Source organism: Staurois parvus, unplaced genomic scaffold, assembly GCF_062004578.1.
Source record: "Staurois parvus isolate SC_StPar_1 unplaced genomic scaffold, SC_StPar_1.0 ptg000682l, whole genome shotgun sequence".
Taxonomy (NCBI): domain Eukaryota; kingdom Metazoa; phylum Chordata; class Amphibia; order Anura; family Ranidae; genus Staurois; species Staurois parvus.
Window position 1 is genome coordinate 8836917 of NW_028318478.1, and position 25113 is coordinate 8862029.

Genomic DNA, 25113 nt, shown 5'->3' on the forward strand with positions numbered 1-25113 from the left:
CTGGTATGCAATAAATAGGCCCAACACCGTAGTATGAGAAACATCCCCATATCATGATGCTTGCGCAACCATGCTTCACTGTCTTCACAGTGCACTGTGGCTTAAATTCAGTGTTTGGGGGTCGTCTGACAAACTGTCTCCGGCCACTAGACCCAAAAAGAACAATCTTACTTTCATCAGTCCACAAAATGTTGCGCCATTTCTCTTTAGGCCAGTCAATGTGCTCTATGGCAAATTGTAACCTCTTCAGCACATGTCTTTTTTTCAACAGTGAGACTTTGCGGGGGCTTCTTGCAGATAGCTTGGCTTCACATAGGTGTCTTCTAATTGTAACAGTACTCACAGGTAACTTTAGACCTTCTTTGATCTTCCTGGAGCTGATTGTTAGCTGAGTCCTTGCCATTTTGGCTATTCTTCTATCCATTCGAATGGTAGTTTTTCGCTTTCATCTACATCTTTCAGGTTTTGGTTGCCATTTTAAAGCAGTTGCGATCATTTTAGCTGAGCAGCTTATCATTTTCTGCACTTCTTTATATGTTTTCCCCTCTCCAATCAACTTTTTAATCAAGGTACGCTGTTCTTCTGAACAATGTCTGGAACGACCCATTTTCCTCAGAATTTCAGAGAGAAATGCACGGTAACCAGCATGTACAACATTTGCTGCCTTCCTTCCTTAAATAAGGGCAATAATTGCCACCTGTTTTTCAAAGAATGAATGACCTCACTAATAGAACTCCACACTGCTATTATTTTGAACATGCCCCTTTCAATTGGTGATTCAATTACACAGAATCAGCAGCATGCATGTCATGACTGTTGGGTCTGTTAGATTTCTATTACTCTACTACACCTGCTAGTAAATTATTTGCCATGTAGAAATATCATTTCTACCAAAAACAGTGATTGATCAGGTTAGTGATGTCTGACTGCTATTATTTTGAACACAACTGTATAAATACCTTTAACCTGGCTGTGGGTTACTACCAGAAAATAGACATGTACCCATTTAGTGGTAGATGTACTCTATTGTAAGTCTATTGATATGGGTTAGAATAAATGTTGATTTGAAAATAGATGAGCACAGCTGGTAAATTTGGACACACTCTACTAGACATAGTAATAGCTATATGAAAGTACAGTAACTAAGAATAAAGTTCTATACCACCAACTGGAATTACCACATGAATCAGCAAATCAGCAATAAATTCAAATATACAGTAACTGTAATATGAATTGTAATACTGCACTGTATTAGAGTGTACTCTATGGGACTGGCTAGAGTATGGTGTAACGTTTCCTAAGAAGTACCTCTTTAACTACTCAAAGGGAGAAAAGGTCTTTATTGAGGGCAGTCTATAGTCCTGACTCTTCAACCAGCTAATGTTGGGGCCCAATAACTATTGGTGTGCTTGAGAATAGCTAACAAGGCCTGCAGGTAGTAATAGAGCTTTAAAGTAGCTGTGTAGGTAGTTCCTAAGGGCTCAGTCTCTAGTGGTAGTAACAGGTAATGACTAGAAGACACTCTATCCAGATCCAGTGCAGAAAAGCGACTAAAAGGTGAAGAAAACCCCGCTGGGGGACTTTAAAGGCAGAAAATATGAAAACATGAGATGTATTTAAAAGACAGATAGTTAATCTTTATTATTAGCATCAAAAAATAATCAAATGGCCAATAGGACAAGATAAAACATAAGTATAATACACCATATGAGTAGGCCAACATATCCCAAATGCATTAGAAATACAGCAATATAGATACATGTCTTGATTGGCAGTGATATAATCTTCCAATAATTCCCAACATGTTTCGGAATGGAATTACTTCTTCAGGGGAACTATTACTGGTGTAGTGAAAATTGTTAGGTGTATCTGTATAACTTGTTTCAATATGGACATCCACAACAAAATAGCAATAAGACATAGATTAAACATGAGATCTTCGAATAGGCGTCTCCAACTTCCACCGGGCCACTGCAAGGATCCCAATAGGGCACCACCTGGAGGAAAGGCCAATCATTAGGGTTCCTTGCAGGGCAGATCTTCTGTGGTGATTGACATACCACTGCGATCAGATGTCAGCTTTATGCCACACCTTTTGTGGATTTATTGTGCTACAGCGCTAACGTCTCATCACGATCAACCTTAATGATTGGCCTTTCCTCCGGGTGGTGCCCTATTGAGGTCCTTGCAGTGGCCCTGTGGGAGTTGGAGACATCTATTCGAAGATATCTTGTTTGATATATATAATATAATATAATGATAATATAATTATATAATATTAATAATAATATAATTTAATTTAAAGGAATACTCATTTTGCTTTGTGAACACATGCTTAGTAAGTTAACCACAAAAAATGCACATCCTAGATTTTTACTTTATGCTAACTAGAACCTTGCCCACATTGAACATCCAATCATGTGCTAGGAAAAGTAAAAATTGATGTATATAATTAAAATAATTCTAAGTGAAATTAATACAATATTAATATAATAATAATAATAATATTATACTTATTATAGAATAATAACTATAATATAATTTAAAGGAATACTCATTTTGCTTAGTTAACACTCCATATATCCTTAGTAAGTTAACAACTATAAATGCACATCCTAGATTTTTACTTCATACTAAATTATTAAAATGATTTCCAATTGTTCATCCTAGTCCCAAAATAAAAAATGGTAGGACGACAGGATTTGTATCTTAAGTTTTTTTTCTTTTCTTATCCTGCCAGAAAGCTGCAGATTTCTTTGTCAAAATGAATACTATGGTAACGTGCCATTTTACAGTCAGTGCTGTGTTTTTGTACTTAGTGATACCATTTATATCAGAGCAGATGTAGAAATGGATTCTGTAATCATAATGTTCTACTGTATGAGTTTTCAGCATCAAAAATGTAACATAAAATAGCTCCCTTCATGACCCACAATCATACCAGTCCCTACCATGCCCAATATGCTGCTATCTCTCTTCGTCTTCCATCTATATTTGGACTCATTCATTCACACTACATAATGATAAGTGCCTTGACTGATGAGATGTAATTTACGAGCAAACAGTTCCAAAAATGTCCCATGAGTCTTTGTTTTTATGCCTCATGGCATTTATCTTCTGAGAATATGATAATTAGGGAAAATGTGCCAGAGCAGATCTCTTCACTTGATAACAATATGCTGTACTACAAAACTGTTTTTTACTTTTTCCCCCCAAAGCTGTATTTTTTAGGTATTTATTTAGTTTATATCAAGATCTGAAAATAATTTACAATCATATCAGCAGACTGTATTATTGTTTTTCACAAAACTGGATTTGACATTGTGAACTTTCTGCATTCGTTTGTCATGTTTTTCTTTGGGAGCACTTTTTCTCCTTCCATTCATTTTAATTCTGGCTTCCCACTAGCCTCTGTATTTTCAGTCAAGCAGGCAGACTTGCAGCTTCCACCCACAAGATCAGCATGTGGTTCTCCTGAATTTCTATGGTTTTTTATCATCTAAACACTGAAAAGTACCGGTCTCCCACACGGCAATCAAATTATACCCAAAACTATATCCCAACATTTTCTATTGCTGGTTGTACAAGGCTTTTATAGAAAAATGTCATCAAAAGCTGCCTTTTGCATTCAAACTCTGCCCTACACAAATGCATGTGTTTGAATGTGAAACACAGCAAAATGTTATGTTTGACCTGTTTCACCTGCAATGAAAATGCATCTCAGAAAGGCATGCTGCATTCAAAGAAATGCAAAGCTGCTAAAACAGAGCTTCATAATTGTCATCTGCACTGCACCATTAAATGAGAATTAGATTACCAGCATTTAACATGTTTTTCAAATGAGGGACAATGCCCTAACGCTAACTCCTGCTTTTGTTAGGCAGCACATTATCTCCTTTTAGATTTTATAACCCATTCTCACAGATATTCAAGATTGTGAAAATGTTACTCATGAACTGTTTCCAGCATAGTCCAACAGACCCAAACATTGATACATAGGTCTATACCATTCTCTACCTTTACAACAATGCAAAACCCTTGAAATAACGTTTTAGGCACATGGAACACCTGCTAATAATTAATATATCTAAAGATCATGGTACATCGCAGAAGAATTCTCCTTATATTTGTGGTCATTGGGAAGAGTTCCACCCTTACAGAAATCTAAAAGATCACTGGTGTCAGTGGTTCCTTATCCAAGAAGCAGAAATTGCCCATTTATCAAGGAACCCTTAGAAACCTTTGGAGGAACCATAGGGTTCCACGGAGTCCTGGTTGTGGAAGGCTGGTGTAATGTTATGATCATCTTCACAACTCTTTCACACAGTATTACTGATGACATCTGGTGAATCCTAATAGGAAGCCGTGTCATGAGATCATCTCATTATCATGATGATCATCATAAAAATAGCAAATTAAATGATGCACAGTGAAGGTCAGAAATTGCTTTAGTCATTAATAGTTATTCCGCCCTTGGATTTTATTTCAAGTTATTTACACTTTAGTTGTTGCAGATTGTATTTAGTTTACTTGTGTTTATGATAGCCCCCAACTGACCTCGTGAATTCATGAAACATTTTTGCATGTGCCACATTTCACTTCTCATCAAAATACAGTGAAAATGCCCATTTTAGTTTACATAGAATTTTGAATTAAAGCAACCTCTTTTTACCTGACCCATTCTAGAATTCGGAGGGAGACTCACAGACGTTAACAGAAGTGGATCTTTTCATATCGACACAGAGGATCAAGGTTTTAAATGCTGATACACAGGTATGTTGCAAGTGAGCCTTTCATTGTTTTTTATTTTGACTGAATTCCTTTATATGAGTAAAAAATTCTACACTATTTACGTATACCCTATTTACGTCATTCTAAGTAGCTTTTATTGTACTCATTGGGAGAAGGAAAGTGTCCATGGCCTGGTTTTCATGCTACATACCTCACTTTTGAATGCTTCCAGTGTTATTTTATTATTATTTTATTTCAGGTACTTATATAGCACTGTCAATTTACACAGCGCTTTTACATATATATTGTACATTCACATCAGTCCCTAACCCTCAAGGAGTGTACAATCTAAGGTCCTTAACCTACATTCATACATGCACATACTAGGGCCAATTAGACAGCATCCAATTAACCTACCAACATGTCTGTGGAATGTGGGAGGAAACAGGAGTACCCTGTATTGTGCACACTGGGAGCAAGACCTCAGCACTCTGCAATAACCTGAGGATTAGACCAAAATTTGAAATCCCTTCTTTCATATCCAACTCAGTGCTTTTGGGGATGCTCAGACCTAGGCGAAATGAAGCACATATGGTGGGCATGTCCCAAAGTTAAACACCTGTGGATCAGAGTCTGCCATGGTCAATACAATCCTAAATTTGAATTTATACAAAGATCCCTGGAAGGCTTTGCTAGATAAGCCCATATCAGATAGCAACGTGTGTTAGTGTCCCGTATTTTCTTATGGCTAAGAAACAGATCATCTCAAACGTGTGGAAATGCCATTTTTCTCATTCAAGGAGGTGAAAAGGCGAGTTCATGGTACACTAGTTAACAAAAAATTTACGGTGATACTTACAGACATGCACAACAAATTTAAACTTACTTGGCAGCCATGGCTGGATCAGTTTCCATTAACCAGTCCACCCACACAGTCCATCCACACATTTCTAGGACTCATAAGATACTGAGTTTCGTGGGCTTTGTCCCGGGAAGGGAGGGCAAGGACAATGTGTTGAGATCCCTGATGCTGATACAGAAAAGTAGAAAAGGGGAGATACCGGCGGTGGTTCTTTCAATTGATGCCGAAAAGGCCTTTGATAGAGTAGACTGGGGCTTCATGATGGATACCTTAGAAGCCCTGGGAATTGGAGTCAGAATGAGGGAATGGATTGGAAAGCTGTATAGTAAGCCCTCCGCAGTGGTAATAGTAAATGGGGAAAAAACAGAGCCCATCGGGATGTCAAATGGAACAAGGCAGGTTTGCCCTCTGTCTCCCTTATTATATGTTATGTCACTAGAGCCTCTTCTGTCAACAATAAGGAAGAATGGGGATATAAAGGAAATTCAGATAGGAGACGTAGAGGATAAAGTGGCGGCCTTTGCAGATGATTTGCTGTTTTACGTGGGGAATCCGAGGATAACACTCCCAAACTTAATGAAATTGCTGAAGGAATATGGGGAACTATCAAACTTAAAAATCAACCCAACAAAAACTGAGATCTTAAATATAAATATCCCAAAAAGCGAAAAAGAGAAAATACAAAAAGAATTTCCCTTCATTTGGAAAGAAAGAAATATAAAATATTTGGGAGTAAGGCTTAGTGTGGCGTATAAGAACCTGTATAAACTAAACTATATTTCATTATTAAATGAAGTGAAGGGGGAATTAAAAACCTTAGAGGATTTCCATCATGGTTAGGACGTATAAACCTGGTAAAAATGATAATTGTACCGAAAATTTTATATAGATTCCAAATGATCCAAATTAAACTCCTGGAAGCCTTTTTTAAAGTAATAAAAAGAATGATAACAAGATATATTTGGAAGAATAAAAAACCAAGGGTGTCCCATGAAATATTAAGTAGAGATAAAGGGAAGGGCGGTCTGGGAGTCCCAGATATTAAGAGATACTACAAAGCAGTAATATTAGGGAGAATGTTTGACTGGACGTTCAATTTAGAGGGGAAAAGTTGGGTAAAAATTGAAAATGCACTTAGTGGAACTAATTTGAATAGAATTATATGGGTACCGGCACAATATAGAGGATTGAAGGAGGATTCAAGTTTGTACACTGTAAATGTGTTAAGGGAATGGGATAAAATACACAAATATATGAAATGTGAATTTAACTCTATATTAATGCCACTAAGAAATACAGAATTTTTTCCCCCAGGTAGAGAAGAGATAATGGGTAGATGGTTTATAAAGGAAGATGTCCAACTTAGAGATATAATGGGGGAAGGGAAATTGAAGACCTTTAAAGAGTTGGAAAAGGAAAAGGGAAATATTTTCACTAGGTTAGACGAGTGGCGTTATCAATGGGGGTGATTTTAGATGAAGAAAAACAGAAAAAAAATAAATAGATTAGTTCACGAAAATGTAAGTTTGAGGGACGTAGAAACAAATTATAAATGTTTGATAAGATGGCACATTGTTCCGAGTGTAGAATGTAAGATAAGTGGGGAGAAATCACAGTGGTGTTGGCGAGAATGTAGGGAAGTGGGGACAGTGTATCATATCTGGTGGGAATGTCCAAAAATTCAAATATTCTGGAAAACAATAGTATATTTAATAGAGACCATTATTGAAATGAACATCGGGTTAGATCCAGGGATGTGCCTGTTACATAGTTCAGAGTTATCAGTTAGCAAATATAAGAAATTAGGTTTAGGGTACTATTTTTAAGTGCAAAAAACTTTTGTGCAAAAAAAGTGTCTAAATATGAAAAATTTCACCAAAAAACCTTGATAATATAATGGCAGATCATCCATAAATATATCTTCAGAAACGGAAACTCTGCAACACACTGATCCTCATCGATCGAAATAACAGGATGAAAAACTTTGTAGTTAATCGAAAATCCACTTCTCCAATAGATAAAGGACCACCTTCAAACGTATCCATGGGGGGAAATGCCAAGCACTCGAGAGAAACAGAAAGACTTCATGGTGCAATATTATAAAAACCAATTCCTTTATTAGGTACTCATTGCACTTACTCAAGAGGTGTCCCAGCCGACACCAGCATCAACAGCATAACAGCAATCACATAAACGAGCCTGGCTACTCAGCACATGCGCAGTAGCTGCCAGCCAAAAACGTAATGACGTCACATCAATCAAGCTCCGCCCTACGCGTTTCGTCATCGACGTCCTCACGGTCGATGACGAAACGCGTAGGGCGGAGCTTGATTGATGTGACGTCATTACGTTTTTGGCTGCCAGCTACTGCGCATGTGCTGAGTAGCCAGGCTCGTTTATGTGATTGCTGTTATGCTGTTGATGCTGGTGTCGGCTGGGACACCTCTTGAGTAAGTGCAATGAGTAGAGATGAGCGAAGTATTCAAAAATTCGATTCGACTGATTCGGCGAATTCGTGGAAAAATTTTGATTCGAGTCGAATATATTCGCTGTGAATTTAACTTAAAAAAGGGTGTTTCTAGGCTTCAGAGAGACTTAATATTAGTGCAGAACACTGTACCTTTAATTTAAATGCCCTTGGAGTCTGCTGGGGAAGAGAAATAATACTGTCAGTCAGTATGACATGCAGATGAGTGCCGTCGATCTTAGAATCACCGCACACTTCACTCATTTGGGCAGTCACGGGGCCAAAACCAGAGTGTGGAGCCACAGTGTGGCGGTGGAGGCAGCAGCAATGGGAGGCCATACAGCACCCTATGACAAAAATGGAAACCACCAGCAGTGTGAGGAGACCTGAAAGTGGCACATGGCAGAGTGTGGCGATAGAGACAGCAGCAATGGGAGGCCGTACAGGGACCCATGACACACTCTGGACCTGGCAGCAGCATGAGGAGGCAGTACAGGGGCCCATGACAGATTACGGGCCTGGCAGCAGCATGAGGAGTTGGTACGGGGGCCCATGGCAGATTACGGGCCTGGCAGCAGCAATGGGAGGCCGTACAGGGACCCATGACACACTCTGGACCTGGCAGCAGCATGAGGAGGTGGTACAGGGGCGCATGACAGATTACGAGCCTGGCAGCAGCAACTTGGACAGGAGGACGTTCAGCTTCTGCACCGTCGGGTGCGTGCTCGCAAACTGTTGTCTCTTGGAAACGGATTCCAAGAAAGACTGCTGACGGAATCCGTGAAGAGGAGTAGCAGGAGAAGGAGCATCTGAACGAGCGGAATATGCCAACAAGCGACAACAGGGGCCCATGACAGATTACGGGCCTGGCAGCAGCATGAGGAGTCGGTACGGGGGCCCATGGCAGATTAGGGGCCTGGCAGCAGCTATGGGAGGCCCGTAATCTGCCAGCACCCTATGACAAAAAATGGAACCCACCAGCAGTGTGAGGAGACCTGAAAGTGGCACATGGCAGAGTGTGGCGATGGAGACAGCAGCAATGGGAGGCTTTACAGGGACCCATGAGAGACTCTGGACCTGGCAGCAGCATGAGGAGGCGGTATAGGGGCCCATGGCAGATTAGGGGCCTGGCAGCAGCTATGGGAGGCCCGTAATCTGCCAGCACCCTATGTCAAAAAATTGAACACACCAGCAGTGTGTGAGGAGACCTGAAAGTGGCACATGGCAGAGTGTGGCGATGGAGACAGCAGCAATGGGAGGCCGTACAGGGACCCATGAGAGACTCTGGACTTGGCAGCAGCATGAGGAGGTGGTATAGGGGCCCATGGCAGATTAGGGGCCTGGCAGCAGCTTTGGGAGGCCCGTAATCTGCCAGCACCCTATGTCAAAAAATTCAACACACCAGCAGTGTGAGGAGACCTGAAAGTGGCACATGGCAGAGTGTGGCGATGGAGACAGCAGCAATGGGAGGCCGTACAGGGACCCATGACAGACTCTGGACTTGGCAGCAGCATGAGGAGGCGGTATATAGGGGCCTATGGCAGATTAGGGGCCTGGCAGCAGCTATAGGAGGCCCGTAATCTGCCAGCACCCTATGTCAAAAAATTCAACACACCAGCAGTGTGTGAGGAGACCTGAAAGTGGCACATGGCAGAGTGTGGCGATGGAGGCAGCAGCAATGGGAGGCCGTACAGGGACCCATGAGAGACTCTGGACCTGGCAGCAGCATGAGGAGGCGGTATATAGGGGCCCATGGCAGATTAGGGGCCTGGCAGCAGCTATGGGAGGCCCGTAATCTGCCAGCACCCTATGTCAAAAAATTCAACACACCAGCAGTGTGTGAGGAGACCTGAAAGTGGCACATGGCAGAGTGTGGCGATGGAGACAGCAGCAATGGGAGGCCGTACAGGGAACCATGAGAGACTCTGGACCTGGCAGCAGCATGAGGAGGCGGTATATAGGGGCCTATGGCAGATTAGGGGCCTGGCAGCAGCTATAGGAGGCCCATAATCTGCCAGCACCCTATGTCAAAAAATTCAACACACCAGCAGTGTGAGGAGACCTGAAAGTGGCACATGGCATGAGACACTGTGGACCTGGCAGCAGCATGAGGAGGCGGTATATAGGGGCCTATGGCAGATTAGGGGCCTGGCAGCAGCTATAGGAGGCCCGTAATCTGCCAGCACCCTATGTCAAAAAATTCTACACACCAGCAGTGTGAGGAGACCTGAAAGTGGCACATGGCAGAGTGTGGCGATGGAGACAGCAGCAATGGGAGGCCGTACAGGGACCCATGACAGACTCTGGACCTGGCAGCAGCATGAGGAGGCGGTATATAGGGGCCTATGGCAGATTAGGGGCCTGGCAGCAGCTATGGGAGGCCCGTAATCTGCCAGCACCCTATGTCAAAAAATTCAACACACCAGCAGTGTGTGAGGAGACCTGAAAGTGGCACATGGCAGAGTGTGGCGATGGAGACAGCAGCAATGGGAGGTCTCCCATTGTCCCAACATGGCCCAAATAGTCCCAACATGGGCCCCCTGGCCACGCTTGACTTTCTGGCCACATAGTCGACATACGGCTACGTTTACTTCCTCGGGCGGCTTGACGAAAAATTGCCACACCGCCGAGTAGGAAACTTTGCCCCCGATACTCCTCACTGGCTGACTGCTGCTTCCTCCGTGCACACCGGCACCACTACTGGCCGTGGTGGTAGGCTGCAGTGGAGCTGGTGCTCTACTCCGTGGCCATTTGGCTCCACTGACACTGCTTCCACTGACACTGCTGCGACCCTGCTGCTGTCTCCTGGGCAACCCACCGACTGTTTCGCTCACTGCCAAGCTGCCACCCTCTTCTCCTGATGATGCGGAAGAAATTGCCTGATGACGACGAGGCTGCCAAGTGCGATCAACCTCCTCATCATCAAGTAGGGTCTCCGCCTCACTACTAGCCCCCTCGGCTGCGTCTGGGTCAGGAGACAGACCTGTCTCTAGACCGGCTACCGGGCCACTCTCCTCGCCACTACTTCTTCGCCTAGCTGCTGAAAAGGCGGATGTCTCCCCCCGTTCCTGACCGCCCTCTGTTAGCTCTTCCTCACTGTACAGTGGGGCTGAGCCCACAGCATGCGATACTTCGCTTGGTGAGGGAACACCAAAGGACAGGGGCAGGTAGAGGACACGTGATTTCAGTGGGCTTGGTCCCGGGCCATGCCAACTAACGGTTGTGTCTGACGTACCCACCGACCGTTGGCTGTAGGTGTCAGAGGTGACTTGGGAAGAGGAAGACGACCGAGCCAACCAATCGATGACGGCAGGGTTGTCGGTGGAGACACGACCGCTGGATGACACCGGGAGCACTGGCCTCTGGCTGCGAATAGTGCTGCCTCGACCCCTTCCTCTGCTGCCATGTCTGCTCGCTCCTAAAACATTGCCTCCTCTGCCACTCCTCTGCATGTTGTCTGACATACTCTTTAATTAAACGATTATGTGTCCCTGAGTAACAATTCTGTGTCCCTGAGTAACAATTCTGTGGCCCTAAGTAACAGTTCTGTGGCCCTCAGTAACAATTCTGTGTCCCTGATTAACGTTTCTGTGGCCCCAAGTAACAGTTCTGTGGCCCTCAGTAACAATTCTGTGTCTGTGCGAGTAACAATTCTGTGTCTGTGCGAGAAACAATTCTGTGGCCCTAAGTAACAGTTCTGTGGCCCTCAGTAACAGTTCTGTTTCCCTGAGTAACAATTCTGTGTCTGTGCGAGTAAGAATTCTGTGTCTGTGCGAGTAACAATTCTGTGGCCCTAAGTAACAGTTCTGTGGCCCTCAGTAACAGTTCTGTGTCCCTGAGTAACAATTCTGTGTCTGTGCGAGTAACAATTCTGTGTCTGTGCGAGTAACAATTCTATCTGTGCGAGTAACAATTCTGTGGCCCTAAGTAACGGTTCTGTGGCCCTCAGTAACAGTTCTGTGTCCCTGTGTAACAATTCTGTGTCTGTGCGAGTAACAATTCTGTGGCCCTAAGTAACAGTTCTGTGGCCCTCAGTAACAATTCTGTGTCCCTGATTAACGTTTCTGTGGCCCCAAGTAACAGTTCTGTGGCCCTCAGTAACAATTCTGTGTCTGTGCGAGTAACAATTCTGTGTCTGTGCGAGTAACAATTCTGTGTCTGTGCGAGTAACAATTCTGTGGCCCTAAGTAACAGTTCTGTGGTCCTCAGTAACAATTCTGTGTCTGTGCGAGTAACAATTCTGTGGCCCTAAGTAACAGTTCTGTGGCCCTCAGTAACAATTCTGTGTCTGTCCCTGAGTAACAATTCTGTGGCCCTAACTAAAGTTTCTGTGGCCCTAAGTAACAATTCTCTGGCACTCAGTAACAATTCTGTCTGTCCCTGAGTAACAATTCTGTGGCCCTAATAACATTTCTGTGGCCCTAAGTAACAATTATCTGGCACTCAGTAACAATTCTGTCTGTCCCTGAGTAACAATTCTCTGGCACTCAGTAACAATTCTGTCTGTCCCTGAGTAAAAATTCTGTGGCCCTAAGTAAAGTTCCTGTGGCCGTGAGTAACAATTCTCTGGCACTCCGTAACAATTCTGTCTGTCCCTGAGTAACAATTCTCTGGCACTCAGTAACAATTCTGTCTGTCCCTGAGTAAAAATTCTGTGGCCCTAATTAAAGTTTCTGTGGCCCTAAGTAACAATTCTCTGGCACTCAGTAACAATTCTGTCTGTCCCTGAGTAACAATTCTCTGGCACTCCGGAACAATTCTGTCTGTCCCTGAGTAACAATTCTCTGGCACTCAGTAACAATTCTGTCTGTCCCTGAGTAAAAATTCTGTGGCCCTAAGTAAAGTTTCTGTGGCCCTGAGTAACAATTCTCTGGCACTCCGTAACAATTCTGTCTGTCCCTGAGTATGAATTCTGTGGCCCTAACTAGCGTTTCTTTGTCCCTAAGTAACAGTTCTGTGGCCCTGAGTAACAATTCTGTGTCTGTGCGAGTAACAATTCTGTGGCCCTAAGTAACAGTTCTGTGGCCCTCAGTAACAGTTCTGTGTCTGTGCGAGTAACAATTCTGTGTCTGTGCGAGTAACAATTCTGTGGCCCTAAGTAACAGTTCTGTGGCCTTCAGTAACAATTCTGTGTCTGTGCGAGTAACAATTCTGTGTCTGTGCGAGTAACAATTCTGTGGCCCTAAGTAAAGTTTCTGTGGCCCTAAGTAACAATTCTCTGGCACTCAGTAACAATTCTGTCTGTCCGAGTAACAATTCTCTGGCACTCAGTAACAATTCTGTCTGTCCCTGAGTAAAAATTCTGTGGCCCTAAGTAAAGTTTCTGGGGCCCTGAGTAACAATTATCTGGCACTCAGTAACAATTCTGTCTGTCCCTGAGTAACAATTCTCTGGCACTCAGTAACAATTCTGTCTGTCCCTGAGTAAAAATTCTGTGGCCCTAAGTAAAGTTTCTGGGGCCTTGAGTAACAATTCTCTGGCACTCCGTAACAATTCTGTCTGTCCCTGAGTAACAATTCTCTGGCACTCAGTAACAATTCTGTCTGTCCCTGAGTAAAAATTCTGTGGCCCTAAGTAAAGTTTCTGTGGCCCTGAGTAACAATTCTCTGGCACTCCGTAACAATTCTGTCTGTCCCTGAGTAACAATTCTCTGGCACTCAGTAACAATTCTGTCTGTCCCTGAGTAAAAATTCTGTGGCCCTAATTAAAGTTTCTGTGGCCCTAAGTAACAATTCTCTGGCACTCAGTAACAATTCTGTCTGTCCCTGAGTAACAATTCTCTGGCACTCCGTAACAATTCTGTCTGTCCCTGAGTAACAATTCTCTGGCACTCAGTAACAATTCTGTCTGTCCCTGAGTAAAAATTCTGTGGCCCTAAGTAAAGTTTCTGTGGCCCTGAGTAACAATTCTCTGGCACTCCGTAACAATTCTGTCTGTCCCTGAGTATGAATTCTGTGGCCCTAACTAGCGTTTCTTTGTCCCTAAGTAACAGTTCTGTGGCCCTGAGTAACAATTCTGTGTCTGTGCGAGTAACAATTCTGTGGCCCTAAGTAACAGTTCTGTGGCCCTCAGTAACAGTTCTGTGTCTGTGCGAGTAACAATTCTGTGTCTGTGCGAGTAACAATTCTGTGGCCCTAAGTAACAGTTCTGTGGCCTTCAGTAACAATTCTGTGTCTGTGCGAGTAACAATTCTGTGTCTGTGCGAGTAACAATTCTGTGGCCCTAAGTAAAGTTTCTGTGGCCCTAAGTAACAATTCTCTGGCACTCAGTAACAATTCTGTCTGTCCGAGTAACAATTCTCTGGCACTCAGTAACAATTCTGTCTGTCCCTGAGTAAAAATTCTGTGGCCCTAAGTAAAGTTTCTGGGGCCCTGAGTAACAATTATCTGGCACTCAGTAACAATTCTGTCTGTCCCTGAGTAACAATTCTCTGGCACTCAGTAACAATTCTGTCTGTCCCTGAGTAAAAATTCTGTGGCCCTAAGTAAAGTTTCTGTGGCCCTGAGTAACAATTCTCTGGCACTCCGTAACAATTCTGTCTGTCCCTGAGTAACAATTCTCTGGCACTCAGTAACAATTCTGTCTGTCCCTGAGTAAAAATTCTGTGGCCCTAATTAAAGTTTCTGTGGCCCTAAGTAACAATTCTCTGGCACTCAGTAACAATTCTGTCTGTCCCTGAGTAACAATTCTCTGGCACTCCGTAACAATTCTGTCTGTCCCTGAGTAACAATTCTCTGGCACTCAGTAACAATTCTGTCTGGCCCTGAGTAAAAATTCTGTGGCCCTAAGTAAAGTTTCTGTGGCCCTGAGTAACAATTCTCTGGCACTCCGTAACAATTCTGTCTGTCCCTGAGTATGAATTCTGTGGCCCTAACTAGCGTTTCTTTGTCCCTAAGTAACAGTTCTGTGGCCCTGAGTAACAATTCTGTGTCTGTGCGAGTAACAATTCTGTGGCCCTAAGTAACAGTTCTGTGGCCCTCAGTAACAGTTCTGTGTCTGTGCGAGTAACAATTCTGTGTCTGTGCGAGTAACAATTCTGTGGCCCTAAGTAAAGTTTCTGTGGCCCTCAGTAACAGTTCTGTGTCTGTGCGAGTAACAATTCTGTGTCTGTGCGAGTAACAATTCTGTGGCCCTAAGTAAAGTTTCTGTGGCCCTAAGTAACAATTCTCTGGCACTCAGTAACAATTCTGTCTGTCCCTGAGTAACAATTCTCTGGCACTCAGTAACAATTCTGTCTGTCCCTGAGTAAAAATTCTGTGGCCCTAAGTAAAGTTTCTGTGGCCCTGAGTAACAATTCTCTGGCACTCCGTAACAATTCTGTCTGTCCCTGAGTAACAATTCTCTGGCACTCAGTAACAATTCTGTCTGTCCCTGAGTAAAAATTCTGTGGCCCTAAGTAAAGTTTCTGTGGCCCTGAGTAACAATTCTCTGGCACTCCGTAACAATTCTGTCTGTCCCTGAGTAACAATTCTCTGGCACTCAGTAACAATTCTGTCTGTCCCTGAGTAAAAATTCTGTGGCCCTAAGTAAAGTTTCTGTGGCCCAGAGTAACAATTCTCTGGCACTCCGTAACAATTCTGTCTGTCCCTGAGTATGAATTCTGTGGCCCTAACTAGCGTTTCTTTGTCCCTAAGTAACAGTTCTGTGGCCCTGAGTAACAATTCTGTGTCTGTGCGAGTAACAATTCTGTGGCCCTAAGTAACAGTTCTGTGGCCCTCAGTAACAGTTCTGTGTCTGTGCGAGTAACAATTCTGTGTCTGTGCGAGTAACAATTCTGTGGCCCTAAGTAACAGTTCTGTGGCCTTCAGTAACAATTCTGTGTCTGTGCGAGTAACAATTCTGTGTCTGTGCGAGTAACAATTCTGTGGCCCTAAGTAAAGTTTCTGTGGCCCTAAGTAACAATTCTCTGGCACTCAGTAACAATTCTGTCTGTCCCTGAGTAACAATTCTCTGGCACTCAGTAACAATTCTGTCTGTCCCTGAGTAAAAATTCTGTGGCCCTAAGTAAAGTTTCTGTGGCCCTGAGTAACAATTCTCTGGCACTCCGTAACAATTCTGTCTGTCCCTGAGTAACAATTCTCTGGCACTCAGTAACAATTCTGTCTGTCCCTGAGTAAAAATTCTGTGGCCCTAAGTAAAGTTTCTGTGGCCCTGAGTAACAATTCTCTGGCACTCCGTAACAATTCTGTCTGTCCCTGAGTAACAATTCTCTGGCACTCAGTAACAATTCTGTCTGTCCCTGAGTAAAAATTCTGTGGCCCTAAGTAAAGTTTCTGTGGCCCAGAGTAACAATTCTCTGGCACTCCGTAACAATTCTGTCTGTCCCTGAGTATGAATTCTGTGGCCCTAACTAGCATTTCTTTGTCCCTAAGTAACAGTTCTGTGGCCCTGAGTAACAATTCTGTGTCTGTGCGAGTAACAATTCTGTGGCCCTAAGTAACAGTTCTGTGGCCCTCAGTAACAGTTCTGTGTCTGTGCGAGTAACAATTCTGTGTCTGTGCGAGTAACAATTCTGTGGCCCTAAGTAACAGTTCTGTGGCCTTCAGTAACAATTCTGTGTCTGTGCGAGTAACAATTCTGTGTCTGTGCGAGTAACAATTCTGTGGCCCTAAGTAAAGTTTCTGTGGCCCTAAGTAACAATTCTCTGGCACTCAGTAACAATTCTGTCTGTCCCTGAGTAACAATTCTCTGGCACTCAGTAACAATTCTGTCTGTCCCTGAGTAACAATTCTGTGGCCCTAAGTAAAGTTTCTGTGGCCCTAAGTAACAATTCTCTGGCACTCAGTAACAATTCTGTCTGTCCCTGAGTAACAATTCTCTGGCACTCAGTAACAATTCTGTCTGTCCCTGAGTAAAAATTCTGTGGCCCTAATTAAAGTTTCTGTGGCCCTAAGTAACAATTCTCTGGCACTCAGTAACAATTCTGTCTGTCCCTGAGTAACAATTCTCTGGCACTCAGTAACAATTCTGTCTGTCCCTGAGTAAAAATTCTGTGGCCCTAATAACGTTTCTGTGGCCCTAAGTAACAATTCTCTGGCACTGAGTAACAATTCTGTCTGTCCCTGATTATGAATTCTGTGGCCCTAACTAGCGTTTCTTTGTCCCTAAATAACGATTCTGTGGCCCTCATTAACAAGTCTGTGTCCCTGAGTAATGGTTCTCTGTCCCTAAGTAACTTTTCTCTGTCCCCAATTATCGTTTCTGTGGCCCTAACTCTGTCCCTGTCCCTAGTACAGAGCGGTCTGCCTCTGTTCAATAACTGCAGGCAAATGAAGAATTCCAAAATGGCCGCTATTTATAGCTCGACCATTACACAGTGCTGGCTGGCTGGCTGCTGATTGGCTGATGCGATCACATGTAGTTGAGGAATGCATTATGGGTCAGCGCGCCTTGTCTGCGCGCCTTCCCAGACATCCCCGCTCCGTCGCCACACATGTCAGCCGCCATTTTCTGAAAAATTTCGATTCGCGCGTCCGAATTAGGCTATTTTTCGGATTCGGCACGAATCGAAATTTTTCCGATATTCGACTCGAATTCCACTTCGGATACTTCGATTCGCTCATCTCTAGCAATGAGTACCTAATAAAGGAATTGGTTTTTATAATATTGCACCATGAAGTCTTTCTGTTTCTCTCGAGTGCTTGGCATTTCCCCCCATGGATACGTTTGAAGGTGGTCCTTTATCTATTGGAGAAGTGGATTTTCGATTAACTACAAAGTTTTTCATCCTGTTATTTCGATCGATGAGGATCGGTGTGTTGCAGAGTTTCCGTTTCTGAAGATATATTTATGGATGATCTGCCATTATATTATCAAGGTTTTTTGGTGAAATTTTTCATATTTAGACACTTTTTTTGCACAAAAGTTTTTTGCACTTAAAAGTTTTTTTATATATTTTTTTTGTGGTATTGGCATATATATATTTTTTTCTGGACTCATGATTTGATGATTTCTTTATATATATTTATATATTTATACACATTTACTAGCGCAAATTATTTATTTATTGGTACACTTTATATATGGTGATTTTTTGCAGCTGGTACACTATTAGTAAGTTATATAATTTTGACCATAGGCGCTATTATTAATTTTTCTAATTAGGGTACTATTTGAACACGGCAAAAAGCCTGATCCCTAAGTATTGGAAGAAAAAAGAAATACCGAAATAGGAGGAGTGGATAGAAAGAGTAAACTGGATTAGTAAGAAGGAGAAGTTATATTATATACAGGAAGATAAGGTGGAGGTATATTCCGCGAAATGGGAAAAATGGGAAAACTTTGTAGCAAATGTGAGAAAGTGAAAAGGAGAAAGTTATAGAATGGATAGAGGGGTAGGATAAGCTTGAAAAGATAAGATAAAAAAAAAGAAAAGATAGTGAAAAATGCAGAGTGGGGAGGGTTTTTTTTTTTTGGGGGGGGGTAGGGAGTAATGTCTTAAGAGGGGAAAATAAAGTAATAAGGAATAATTGTATATTTATTATGAATGAGATGAAAATGTTTTTGTAATTACTGTGAAAAACCAATAAATATTTAAATTAAAAAAAAAAAAAAGATACTGAGTCTCACTCGCTAAACTTGTTGTGGTCTCCCTGAGAGCCCCTCCCCTTCTTTCCTCTTACCCCCCCTTTTTTTCTTATCTTTTCTTTCTTTCCTCCCTTCTTCTTTCTCTACCTTGCCAGGTCACCTAGCTACTTCAAAGCCTCTTATGGGCCCACTACCATCCCCTATTACACACCCTGCATCCGGGTGGGCTCTGTGCTGGTCCCCGAATCAGTTGGATACTTTGGTGGCTTTCGTCTGTCATGACCTGACCTTTTGGCCTGCATCATGGAACCACTCAGTCCCCAGTGTAGTTTTGCACACATCCTTAATTTTGCTCTATAACCCCAAAACTCCTGAAATGCAAATTTTTAAACATTTGTATGCAATAAAGTGCATCCTTTCTAATTTATTTTCTGGGGAGGGGGTATTACCTTTTATAATGGCACCTATTTTATATTATTAATAATATCTGGCTATCTACCTAATGAATAATAAATACCTAATGCAATAAAATCTGGAAGCTGATTGGTTTCTATGCAGAGCTGCACTAGGTTTTGCACTCTCAGTTTTATTGAATCTCCCCCTTTATGTTGTTCTCTACTGGAAAAGATTTAATTACAGTAGATGCAAATAGTTTGAAGAGGTTCATGTTTTCTTTTGTAAAGTAAGAAGGACATTGTGGCTCCTACCCTTTGATACAGCAAATGTGGCAGCCCTCTTAAAATGGCACCATGGTGTGTTTATTTGTGGAAGTAAACACCTTGTTTTACATTTAGATGACACAAAACCAAACCTGATTTCAGAAGAATAAAAAGTCACCAGGAAGGTTCAGGCTAGTGATGCTAGTATGTCCGTAGCTGTTCCAGATTGAGTATATTTGTGTGTAGGCCACGTTACTAATTCTGACTCACTGGAAATGTACTTCTGTTCTTCTTTTCAGTGTTTTGTATAGCCTGACATTATGACAGGGGTCAATTATTATAACAAAGTGTGAACCTAATTGTATCCCTTCAACTTTCACTAACAGTGCTTTGTTGTGACTCATTTCATTTTCTTTTTCTACAAGCACAGTGTAAGAGATAGTTTGTCAGCAAGCAGGGCAGAGAGCTGCATTTTACTACATCGATCTATGTGCCATGACAAATCCAGAAATATAGCTCCTTATACAGCTGACATTCTTCATTGAGCTGAACTGTGGGAATGCTTGGCAGAATTATTAATTGGTCTGTCACAGCATACATGAATAAGAAAAATGAAAGCATGGAGATATATTGTTATAAACTTTTACCACCATAAAATAAGACCTTTTTACCTAGAACAGATCAACCACTTTAATGACACATTTTCTTGAGCTGAGCATTCGTTTCAGTTAGTAGGATCCATAAACAGATCCCCTACTGATTCAGAGCAGAGCAAAACAAAGTTCACTTTTAAGAAATCCATTTTTCTGTTCTTTTCTCTAGCCTGAAACTGAAGCCCACAGTCTTAAGCTAGGTCTAGGGCAGGGGTGGCTAACCTGTGGCTCTCCAGCTGTTGTGGAACTACATTTCCCATGAGGCATTGCAAAGATGGGAAGTTACTGACTTGCAGAGGCATGATGGAACTTGTAGTCCTGCAGCAGCTGGAGAGCCGCAGGTTGGCCACCCCTGGTCTAGGGGCAGAAAGATGTAAGCAGGAGCGCATTTTTTGTTTCCAGACCCAGATGGACTAGGAAGTAATCAGATGTAAACAGAAGCACATCTGTTTACATTTGCCTGCTCATAGACTAACCTTGACCTTCTGTTCAGATCCATCTGAAAAACGGACTGGATATGAATGGAACAGCTGTGTGAAAGAGGCCTAAAGGACCATTCTATCCGAACCTGGCAGGCTAATTATGAACTAGTTTATTACAGTTTATTCAGACTTTAATAGAACACTGGAGCTCCCAACTTCACCTACCTGCTGTTGGCATTACAGTGGTTTATCAGTGTCCCCAGTTAATTGTTTATTATTATTTATTTATTGATTTACTTTCTTTACTTTACAAAATGCAATATTTGCAATGAGACTGTTATTGTAGTAGAATAATTTAAATTATATTACCTGTGTGGCAGAGCTAGATTTCTGGTGGCTAAATCTTGTTACTTAGTTATTAAAGTGGAACTTTACCAAAAACAACTTGATAAAAAATAATGATCTTTAGCAAGGAACATACATTCCACATGAATAATTATGCTACCAAAGTTAGTGTGTGCTGTAAATTGCCTCCAGCATTGCTCTTGTTTCTTCTTGCCAGAAGCTGCCATTTTTCTGAAGCCCAGAGTCCCTGAGTAGCAGTAAATCTTTAGGCTGTCAGCAGATTGGCTTCTACATTTTTGGCTCAATGCTGAAAAATAGAGAGCAACTGAGCATGTGAAAAGCAGGATGAGACAGTGTATTACCAGATTTTTAACAGTATACAGTCAGGTCCATAAATATTGGGACATCGACACAATTCTAACATTTTTGGCTCTATACACCACCACAATGGATTTGAAATGAAACGAACAAGATGTGCTTTAACTTCAGACTGTCAGCTTTAATTTGAGGGTATGTACATCCAAATCAGGTGAACGGTGTAGGAATTACAACAGTTTGCATATGTGCCTCCCACTTGTTAAGGGGCCAAAAGTAATGGGACAATTGGCTTCTCAGCTGTTACATGGCCAGGTGTGTGTTATTCCCTCATTATCCCAATTACAATGAGCAGATAAAAGGTCCAAAGTTCATTTCAAGTGTGCTATTTGCATTTGGAATCTGTTGCTGTCAACTCTCAAGATGAGATCCAAAGAGCTGTCACTATCAGTGAAGCAAGCCATCATTAGACTGAAAAAACAAAACAAACCCATCAGAGAGATAGCAAAAACATTAGGCGTGGCCAAAACAACTGTTTGGAACATTCTTAAAAAGAAGGAACGCACCTGTGAGCTCAGCAACACCAAAAGACCCGGAAGACCACTGAAAACAACTATGGTGGATGACCAAAGAATTCTTTCCCTAGTGAAGAAAACACCCTTCACAACAGTTGGCCAGATGAAGAACACTCTCCAGGAGGTAGGTGTATGTGTGTGAAAGTCAACAATCAAGAGAAGACTTCACCAGAGTGAATACAGAGGGTTCACCACAAGATGTAAACCATTGGTGAGCCTCAAAAACAGGAAGGCCAGATTAGAGTTTGCCAAACGACATCTAAAAAAGCCTTCACAGTTCTGGAACAACATCCTATGGACAGATGAGACCAAGATCAACTTGTACCAGAGTGATGGGAAGAGAAGAGTATGGAGAAGGAAAGGAACTGCTCATGATCCTAAGCATACCACCTCATCAGTGAAGCATGGTGGTGGTAGTGTCATGGCGTGGGCATGTATGGCTGCCAATGGAACTGGTTCTCTTGTATTTATTGATGATGTGACTGCTGACAAAAGCAGCAGGATGAATTCTGAAGTGTTTCGGGAAATATTATCTGCTCATATTCAGCCAAATGCTTCACAACTCATTGGACGCTGCTTCACAGTGCAGATGGACAATGACCCAAAGCATACTGCAAAAGCAACCAAAGAGTTTTTTAAGGGAAAGAAGTGGAATGTTATGCAATGGCCAAGTCAATCACCTGACCTGAATCCGATTGAGCATGCATTTCACTTGCTGAAGACAAAACTGAAGGGAAAATGCCCCCAGAACAAGCAGGAACTGAAGACAGTTGCAGTAGAGGCCTGGCAGAGCATCACCAGGGATGAAACCCAGCGTCTGGTGATGTCTATGCGTTCCAGACTTCAGGCTGTAATTGACTGCAAAGGATTTGCAACCAAGTATTAAAAAGTGAAAGTTTGATTTATGATTATTATTCTGTCCCATTACTTTTGGTCCCTTAACAAGTTGGAGGAACATATGCAAACTGTTGTTATTCCTACACCGTTCACCTGATTTGGATGTAAATACCCTCACATTAAAGCTGACAGTCTGCAGTTAAAGCACATCTTGTTCGTTTCATTTCAAATTCATTGTGGTGGTGTATAGAGCCAAAAATGTTAGAATTGTGTCGATGTCCCAATATTTATGGACCTGACTGTAGGCACTTTTTTAATGTTTTATATAGCTATAGCTACAAATGGGTGCAGCCCGAAGGACTTCATTTTCTGACTAAAGTTCCGCTTTAAGACACATAAAAAAAAGTAGTTGTTTCCGCCTTAGATATCTACCCATAGCTGAAAAATAATTTTTAGGAAGAACGACTCAAATAGATATCTGTAAACTTCCAAACATGAATTGCCAAAACGATTGTCAGCATGCAGGAGTTTTCCAGAGTATAACTATAGGAATTGTGCAACCACATACAGAGAAACATAGTCACGCAATACAAATGGTTTGTTTGTGCAGCAGCTTCAGTGTAGGGGGTATACAGCTGGAGGTCCATTGGATTAGAAGAATTGAATGGTTCTCAGTTTATCTATAATGAAACTGTTCAGAGACAGGGCATGTTGCTGTAGTTTACAGGTTACAGGCTTACACAAAATCCAGAATATGCGTATTGGGTGAAAAGATCATAGATTTGCAATCATAGCACAGTCAGAATTCCATGTGTATTGCCAAATTCATAGTGTCTTCTTTTTGATCATTTAGAAACAAAGGATCATGCTATGCGTTCTGACAGGACAATGCCATATCATGATGGAAAATTTCAGTCAGAGTGCAGTTTTGCACCTGAGACTGGATCAATGGTTTAAAAGCTCTCACCTTTGCAAGGTGAGGGGCTCCAGGACATTTGTCATAGGCATGTTGGTTTACTCAGGGCTTGGTAAATCCTTGTTGGGTCCTGGACCTTGAAGCTTTGTGGAAACTTGGGAGGGGTGAAGTCTCCAACCGTAAATCCACACTTTGTGAGCAACTAGTTCCCATTAATTGTGTAGCTGGACACAATCTTTTTTACCTTGGGAATGACTGTAGATCAGGGCTCCACCTGATCCACAGTCCTGAGGCAGGAGGCTCTGCCCAGGAGGCAGGGTGTGAGTCAGTACAGCTGGGAGAAGCCAGAGTTGGTGCATTTGTGCATAAGAGTCTGTCTGCGCATGAGTACTGTCTGGAGCAGCATTTCTCAGCAAAGGTTCTAGGTGATTCTAGGCCCTGACCTCACTAAATTGATTTCCACAATATATAATATCTTGCTGACTCTTTCTGCGACCAATCTGGCTTACCAAGCCAGAACTAAGTGGGATCACGACTTGGGAACTATGGAAGAGGCAGAATGGGAGGAAATACTGGATAATTATAAAATGGTGTCACCTAAGGTCTCTTACCACCTAATCCAAATGTACAATTTACACAGGGCTCACCTGACTCCAGTTCGTATCTCTTGCTACAAAACCCTCTCAGAGCTCCTTATGCCTTCTTTGTTTACAACAAGAGGGTACCTTTTTCCAACTCATATGGTTGTGTTCCGTGGTACAGACCTTTTGGTCTGATTTTTACATGGCCATATGGGCTTCCCCTTGACTCTGGACCCCAAGCTATGCTTGCTCTGTCTTTTCCCAGAACCCATGCTAGACACATTTTTGAACATATTTTTGCATTAAACTTTCGACATACGTTTCGCCAGGCGGCTTCATCAGGAAATACGTTTCGCCAGGCGGCGTCATCAGGAAGTGATGTCCGCCATATCCAGAATGGATATATACACACAAGCCTACTCTGATTGGATTACTTCTATCCAGAAGCGCTTTTTAATTGGATGGCCGATAGATAATTTAGTTTGAGCTGTACATACTGCTGCGGGGCAACAACCCCACCTTCAAAATAAATGTATTGACAACATTGCAATTAGGTCTTCATTATGTTATTACAATATAATGGACTGCAGTAACTGTAACAATAGTAAATTCTAATAATATCTGCTGTCTTGTGGGCTAAAATTCAACTATGTTGCAAGTGCGCTCTTATACATTGGATATATATGAAACCCCACACATGGTGATATTAAAAATGAAATAGAGTACATGTATATATTTAAATGAATAAAATACTACTATAATGTCCAATTTTATAAGTACAAAAAATAAAATGAGAGTTAATAAATATTAATAATAAAAACATTTTTAATAATAATATTAAAAATATGAATAAATAAATACAATTATATTGACACATTATGTATATTTTAAATACATTTTCATTTTAAAACTAGTTCCATAAAAATTAAAAAGTTATTAATCTTATGTTAGCTATTAACACCGCTAGGGGAAAAGCTCGTCATTCCACATATATTTTGAATAATTAAATTTGTAACAGCGAAAGGGGTGGCATTTAAGTTCCCCCCAAAACATCAGCAATTTTGTGATATTAGGTAGAGATAACATACCACCCCCCCCCCATAGGTCCAACCTTATTAATAAAGAGGAGAACCTCTTGCCATAAATCTCCCATCTACCAACCCCATATGGGAACCTCTCTCAATAGTTTGTGAGGAAACAATTGAGGTCTATATCACGATTCA

At 42.0% G+C, this 25113-nt stretch overlaps 1 protein-coding gene across 2 annotated transcripts in view; it reads left to right on the forward strand.

Annotated features, from left to right (window-relative positions):
- APBA2 (amyloid beta precursor protein binding family A member 2) overlaps positions 1-25113 on the forward strand; it is a 507206-nt gene that overhangs the window by 366206 nt on the left and 115887 nt on the right. For both annotated transcript variants that reach the window (XM_089652450.1, XM_089652449.1), the window contains one exon: positions 4687-4773. In XM_089652450.1, the coding sequence (XP_089508576.1) occupies positions 4687-4773 (87 nt within the window). The remainder of the gene's footprint in view (positions 1-4686; positions 4774-25113) is intronic.